This window comes from Amphimedon queenslandica, unplaced genomic scaffold, assembly GCF_000090795.2.
Source record: "Amphimedon queenslandica unplaced genomic scaffold, v1.1 AMPQUscaffold_12088, whole genome shotgun sequence".
In the NCBI taxonomy this organism is placed as follows: Eukaryota; Metazoa; Porifera; class Demospongiae; order Haplosclerida; family Niphatidae; genus Amphimedon; species Amphimedon queenslandica.
Window position 1 is genome coordinate 1 of NW_003547673.1, and position 7,128 is coordinate 7,128.

Genomic DNA, 7,128 nt, shown 5'->3' on the forward strand with positions numbered 1-7,128 from the left:
CTCTCACTATACCAGGACTAGTGGATCCATTCAATGACACTGAAGTACAATGTGTTGCATTTGGATTTGGTATTGGTGACTTCAGTCCTTCTCCAGTTACACTGAGGGTACAAGGTAGACCAGAACCTGTCAATAATCTAACTATAGTACAGTCTAATGAATCTTGTTGTTATCAATTCTATTGGATACCTCCTTTCTCTCTACCTGGTTTTTCTATACTGAGATATAATATTGATATCACATCTACTGGTAGTATCCTACTTCACTCTAACGTCAGTGTATCGCAATCGACATACTGTCCTACGGATTTTGGTATCCACACTGTTAGTATAGCTGCTGTCAATAGTGTAGGAGAGGGGGAAGTATTTAATTACGACTTCAATGTAACAAATTGTAAGTATATTAATCTATTTGTAATGAGTAATGGAATTGTTTATTCCAATTATGTAGCTGTACTTTTAAATAATGAACTCATACAACAATATCGTGATGGTTTACAAAATTGGATTATAGCTATCAAAGTAAGTATTAAAAATTAATGATAAATAATGTTTTAAAGGATCAAAATAGATTGAATTATCCTCACCCAGTTCATCATTTTGTATCAGTCAAGTATCACTACAAGAAACTAATAGTACCATCAGTTATAATACAACTAACATAAATGTCATCACTATGAGTCAACTAATAGCTACATTTAATATCTCATCTTCAGTAATAGATGACAGATATTACAACTTTACTATAATACTATCACACAGTAGTGATTTGTACACTACCAACTCTTCCCATGTAGTTATTATTAGATCTAGTAAGTTTACAATTGATTGTTATTCTTTACTACTCACATACTGGTCTGTTTGTACATAGGCTTTTTTGATATCAATAGCTTTACAGTTCTCTCTACTGACAGCACTAATACTAGTTTTATGTGTGAGTTTGTACATGGGTCACAAGCAATTGGATGCTACATTGTCATGCATGAAACATCAATTGGACTATACTACATAACTACTGTTTTAAGAGAACTCAGAATAGGATCAATCCCAGGGACTGTTGAACCTGGTCAATACAGTATCAGTGTCTATGATATCAATAGTGATGGATCTGTTCATTTATATTCACCTGCAGCTTCTACTTTAATCATTGTTACTGAGTCATTGCCTACAGTTGAATCTACTTTCAGTTCTAGTATTCCTTTATTCTCAATAAACCAGTCAACAACAGTGAATTTACAATCTCCTACTGTTTCCAGTTGTTCATCAACTTTAGTTACAATAACTGGAGGTAAAAAACTGAAAGAAGTTAATGAAAAATATTTTGTAATTTTAGGTGTTACACTGGGATTGTCACTTATAGTTTGCTTTGCGTCTATTTTTATAAATTTCTCTATTGTAATCTGGTGCAGAAAAAAAGGTGTGTTATTCATAAACTAATGATTAGAAGTTTTTACAAGCATGATATAGGTAACACAATGAGAAATCAAGAAGAGAGGAATCCTTCCCTTCCTGCCCAATATGAAAATGTTGAGATGATAACTGGTACTAATGCTAATGTCAATAACATACCAACCAATGATTGCTCTGCATATGGAGTTGTGATACAAAGACATTGAAAACCTCTAACAATAATTGTGTGTACTAATTTTAGTAAATTTAGTGTAGAATCTTTAAACTGCTAGACAAATTAATAACATCATTACTAATATATGTAATAATGTCATTAATAATTCTGGAAAAAGTTATGTGGCACAATATACCAATAACCAATTAATACATAATACTGAATAACAATGATAATAGCATAACAATAGCAAACATGATGTACTTTAGACAATAAATTAGTTTTTCTTGTGATAATAAATGTTTTGCTGGACATCTTGAATGAGATCATAAGAGAATGTCCTGTTGAAGATTAATAGATATAACAGCAGTACCAGATTACTCAACAATTGCTCAAACACAAACAGTAAAATTAATTAATAATAGTAAAATTATATTAGTACAGAGTACTTTATAAAAAAGGATACAAAAGAATTCTCATGTTATGTTACCTAAAATTCAAGCATGCCGACTCAACAACTTCAACGATGGCCCTAGCAGCATCTTTCTCAGAGAAATTCATTCGAAAACGAGACCTAAAATGTATAAGTAAAATAATTATCTATTCTTGATAAAAGAAATAAGTCACTTATACACAACCAGCTTTATTACTAATAGTGATTGGAGTTCCACCCAACAATGCCAATCAATTCATCCTATTTTACAGTACCTTAGCTCATCAATAGTATTGCCCCTGAAGCATGGGAAACCAGTGTCTAGCATTAGAGTCACCATAGCCACAACTTGTTCTTGATAAGGTCTTACAGCAAGATATCCTTGAACACACAACTCAAGAAACCATCTAAATAAGTATAATAATAATAATAATAATAATAGCAATAATAATAGTAATAATAATAATAATAATAATAATAACAATAGTAATAATAGAAAAAGTGGAGGAATACATTGCTCATACTTATAAGAGTCGCTCTTCTTTCCTCCCATTATTTCAAGCATTTCTTCAGTGAGTTTAAGATCAGGCTCAAACCCAAGATTACCGCCAGGAGATGACTCAAAAAGAAAACCAAAATCTATAAAAAGGAACAAAAATTAAATACACACACACAGTAAACCATTTATTTAAACCAGATAAGTCCTCTTGTTAATATAGGCATTAATTCCCATCCAGTACACATGCACATGTGCATATATGTATAGTTAGCTCACCAATGTGAATAATGTGTCCCCATTTGTCTAACATTATATTTCCATTATGTCTGTCCTTGATCTGCAGTAGGTAAGTTATCAGTGAGTAAGCTGCCATGCTGCGTATGAAATTAGAGCGAGCCTCCTGGTATGGGTATGAGTCTTCATCACCATACACTGAATGAAAGTACTCCTTCAGTGAGACTTGGGTCTGCTTTCCTAACTGATCACGGGACTTTGAATCAGGAACAACTTCAATCACACCACACTAAGGAAGCAAAGAATAATAGTAATAAAAATATAAAGTATAAGCAAAATTTTAATTATTATTATTTATATTTTTCTTACTCCAGCAGCTGTGGCTACTACCCTGTAAGGAACTAGATAAAGCTGAAGGCCAATCTCATCATAAATGTCTTTGAAGAACTTGATTATTTGTAACGCGAGCATGTCCTGACGTACGTCATCACCAACCTACACATGTACGTAATAAGATAAAAATAAAATCATCCATCGATTAGGTTGACGATTCTTCTCTGTCTCTCCTCTCACTAACTTTAAAAATGCTTCCTTGCCAGACTGACTGATCACTTGATAAAAACTTCTGTAGATCCTCAGCTAATGCTATACATATACACACACATACATAAAGATAGCATGTAAAATTCATTATAACACACTTTGATCATCTTGAATGTTGAGAGCTTCCATTTCAGCAATACCACAAGGCTGGACTTTAAACTTTGCCAAGAAAGGTGCTTTTGCAGCACTACACATATACAAGGATCAAATTACATGATAAGATAAAACAGTCTTACCTTTGCATAGGAGTGCCAGAGTCATAGTCAATCCCAAGAACAACTGCTTCAGGATTACTGGGCAAATACACACCTATAGTACATATTAATGAAGGGAATGGATTGAGGTAGTATAATATTATAAATATGTAGGTATTTTGCTATTTTATAATCCCGTTACCTGGTTCAAGAGTAACCTCTCTCAGTGCCTTCAAGCACTGTTCCTTTCTCTCTGGTTTAGGATAAGGTCTACAGTGTACATGTACATGTAACAATGAGCTCTGTTAATAAGTATTAGTGTGTCTTACCTGATGATGCCAGATATGTCAGTCACTTTCTTAAAGAATGAGAATTCTCTCTCATAAAACTTCTTTGCTGCTCCTGATAGATTATTCAATATCCTAACAGACAGATAATAAAACAATAGCATAGTAACTATACTCTTACTCTTTATGTAACTGCTCTAATAGTGAACCAATTTCAGCTAAACAAAGAGAAAAATAATTATAGAAATATACAATGTACATACAAGTACATGTATATAAAATCATAATAATTATTCTGTTTATTTGCAACTTACGTTCTTTGATCTCTCCTTCCTCATCAGTATAAGTATTTGCTTGAATATTCCACAAGAACTAATAAATACACAAGCACATACACTAATCGATACACTGGTAGGAGGCTCACCTGATGTGCTAATACTTGTGATGAACGTGCAGCAGTCAGAATATAATCCTTAGCAAATCCAAGCTACAATAAAAGATAGTGTACATGTACATTTAGGATTAAGTTACTGACCTTGTCATATCTCAGTGCTTGTACAACTTGAGGTATGAACTGGACTATATCACTCTATCATGAGTAATTGATACATTATATGTACATACATGTAATATATTAATGTGTTTACTGGTTTAAAGCTCTGCATTGCTTTATTAGCAAACTGTCCAGTGATGGGATGATTGGAGTAAGGTCTTGTGAAGTACATCAGTGCCATTGCTGGTGGTATGCCTCTCCAATACAATAAATGATACAACTATACACAAAATATAATAATAAAACAAAAAAATTAAATTGTTTTCTATTGATAAAGTTGATGCCTTACTTCTCTGGAATCTTTTTCAACAACCTCCTTACTGGCAAATGTCTAAAATTTTAAGAGAAGACACATACATGTAGGTCTAATAAAAGACTTAGTTCCTTAATTAACTAACTTGAGCAGCTTCAGGTATATCAATGAATGCCACTGGATTAGTTTGTATCAATCGATTGAACTCTCTAGTCACTGCCTCATTACTTCTAAACCTAATAATAAGATAATAATAAATAATAATATTAGTAATAATAAATATAATAGTAACAATGATGAATGATGGCTTAATGTACCTATAGTATACATAGAATGCTAGATGAGGTGAGGACTGGTAGGCCATTGTGACTGTGTTCTGCCAGTTCCTGTCAGTCTGAGTGGGATTGGTCCATGCTTGAAGGTTATCCTCACCTGTACACAATAGCAATAATAACAACAACAATAATAACAATAATAATAACAACAATAATAACTATGCTTCATTTCTCTGACACACACATATACATGTAGACATAAACAATCTTATCCTCCTCTTACCAGGTATTGATAATTCAGCTGCTCCAAATGGATTCATCCAAGCACTCAATCTGTCTACTTCATGACGCTATAATAACATAATCATAAAATGTAAACTTGTAATATTAAATAAATATACATTGTAGTGTGTACCAGGATTTCCCACAAAGCATGCTAAGTGAGCTAAACAGTAAACAGTATAAGCTTCATGAGCTGACAAGCACTATACATACAGTACATGGCATTTGGAACAACTTTTAAAATTCATAAAAAATCCAAATTGGATCAGAATCAGCTTAAACTTGATACACAACATAAGGACATGTATATGTATCAGAAAAAATATATAAAAATGGAAAATTCTCTCCTAGCCATTTTTGACAAAATTTGGCCTAGGACCCAAGGCTATAGCCTTTGGTCGTTGGCCCAATTTTTGAGCAACTTTAAAAATTCATAAAAAAAACAACTTTGATCACAGTCAGTTCAAACTTTTTTCATAACACAAAAACATGTATACGCATCAGAAAAAATTATAAAAATAAAAAATTCTCTCCTTACGATTTTTGTCAAAATACCCTGTACTACATACAGTACAGAGTCTTTGGCCCAATTTTTAACCAATTTGACAATCCACTGACAAGAAGCTGCATGAGCACTATGCCAAAATCCAGTGGGAAACCCTGATGTGTATAAAGTGATGCATATTACCAGTATAGCTAGTATAAGATTACGTCTCTTGAGTAGTACTCTACTCTTCACCATTGTACTCCGTTTACCAGTAGAAGTCATCAAGGGAACTAAAAAATACAATAAATAAATAAATAAATTAATAATAACAAAGACAGTTTATACTAACTATTGAGTGATTGTGATCGACTGTTGCTTCCTCTAATGGAATATGTGTTTAACCAACTACCCTACAAAAGATAAAGGTTTTTCTTATAATGAATAAATAGCTCTTTCCCTTTATCCTGTACCTGTACAGAAGGACTGTCCAGTGCCTGCCAGAAGCTACTGTTGCGAGGTAACGTTGATGGTCCTGTATCAAAAGCTACAAGAATATAAATGAGGAATATATTATAACAAGAGTAGGTAATGAGTTGAAGTATCAATTAACCAACTTTGAGTAGCAGCAACAACATTCTTGATCTCCTTGACAGCTGACCAAAACCTAAAAAATATCGATGACCAACATTAATAATTATGCACATTATAAAATACGATTGTGTAGGGATTATTATCATTTATAAAGCTATACAAACATACTTTATCAAGGAGTCCATTGTTTGTCGTAATGCCTTAATATCCCCTACTATCCACATTGGCTGATAACTATAAGACAGAGAGAGAGAGAGAGGGAGAATTGAAGACATATTGTGTCAAGTACACATACCAGAAATAATCCATTGTTGCGTTGTATATCTTCTCCCTCAACAAGTTCCTATCAATAGGATTAGGCATGAGGGTTGTGTTACGTATTAACTGAGTGGCCAGTGTAAGGAACTTGAACCTAGGAGTGGCTCCTGATATAGAGGGGGAGAGGAATTGAGGCTGGTCGCTAGTACTGGGCCCAACACCAAGAGTAAGGGACTGGTGCATTATCTGACTGGTCAGTGATACCAATGACTCATTACTGGTATAGAACACTTGAAACCTCTCACTTAAAAACTAATAGAGGAGAAAAAAGATGATAGATAATCAAAGAAAGAAAAAGTACCAAATATCAATCTGTTTAGTACTAATGAGGTTCATTGTGATAATGATTTCATAATAATTAATTAGACAGAGGGTCTGTAAACAAATTCTTCAGCACAATCTACTGCTGCAAGTAAAAGACTGAACAGCCAGATTTTAAAATATAAATTTCATAGTTACATGAATAAAAGCTTAGAATTCTTTGTTATTATTGTATAATCATACATCAACCATCTATTCAATAAAGAGCAGTGACAAGCTGGCCACATGTGTATTT

The 7,128-nt window shown here is 33.1% G+C and overlaps 2 protein-coding genes across 2 annotated transcripts in view; one reads left to right on the forward strand and one right to left on the reverse strand.

Annotated features, from left to right (window-relative positions):
• The first annotated feature begins 7 nt into the window (after nt 1-7).
• LOC109588448 (uncharacterized) lies at nt 8-1,780 on the forward strand. The gene is made up of 6 exons (XM_020004622.1): nt 8-393; nt 451-521; nt 571-811; nt 871-1,287; nt 1,333-1,416; nt 1,467-1,780. Exons 3-6 carry the CDS (start codon nt 676-678, stop codon nt 1,613-1,615), a joined length of 786 nt encoding a protein of 261 aa, XP_019860181.1. The 5' UTR covers nt 8-393; nt 451-521; nt 571-675; the 3' UTR covers nt 1,616-1,780.
• LOC100633148 (phosphatidylinositol 4-kinase alpha) overlaps nt 1,757-7,128 on the reverse strand; it is a 10,339-nt gene continuing 4,967 nt past the window's right edge. Inside the window, exons 5-30 of the mRNA XM_020004621.1 lie at nt 6,550-6,824; nt 6,423-6,488; nt 6,278-6,327; nt 6,134-6,207; nt 6,013-6,073; nt 5,865-5,953; nt 5,178-5,244; nt 4,937-5,051; nt 4,765-4,855; nt 4,656-4,697; nt 4,461-4,586; nt 4,349-4,402; nt 4,238-4,300; nt 4,128-4,185; nt 3,995-4,031; nt 3,856-3,948; nt 3,729-3,796; nt 3,569-3,641; nt 3,431-3,519; nt 3,307-3,374; nt 3,099-3,224; nt 2,772-3,018; nt 2,521-2,635; nt 2,272-2,403; nt 2,054-2,137; nt 1,757-1,904 (exon numbers count right to left, since the gene is read on the reverse strand). Of these exons, the coding sequence (XP_019860180.1) occupies nt 1,841-1,904; nt 2,054-2,137; nt 2,272-2,403; nt 2,521-2,635; nt 2,772-3,018; nt 3,099-3,224; nt 3,307-3,374; nt 3,431-3,519; nt 3,569-3,641; nt 3,729-3,796; nt 3,856-3,948; nt 3,995-4,031; nt 4,128-4,185; nt 4,238-4,300; nt 4,349-4,402; nt 4,461-4,586; nt 4,656-4,697; nt 4,765-4,855; nt 4,937-5,051; nt 5,178-5,244; nt 5,865-5,953; nt 6,013-6,073; nt 6,134-6,207; nt 6,278-6,327; nt 6,423-6,488; nt 6,550-6,755 (2,358 nt within the window). The 5' untranslated portion in view covers nt 6,756-6,824 and the 3' untranslated portion in view covers nt 1,757-1,840. The remainder of the gene's footprint in view (nt 1,905-2,053; nt 2,138-2,271; nt 2,404-2,520; nt 2,636-2,771; nt 3,019-3,098; nt 3,225-3,306; nt 3,375-3,430; nt 3,520-3,568; nt 3,642-3,728; nt 3,797-3,855; nt 3,949-3,994; nt 4,032-4,127; nt 4,186-4,237; nt 4,301-4,348; nt 4,403-4,460; nt 4,587-4,655; nt 4,698-4,764; nt 4,856-4,936; nt 5,052-5,177; nt 5,245-5,864; nt 5,954-6,012; nt 6,074-6,133; nt 6,208-6,277; nt 6,328-6,422; nt 6,489-6,549; nt 6,825-7,128) is intronic.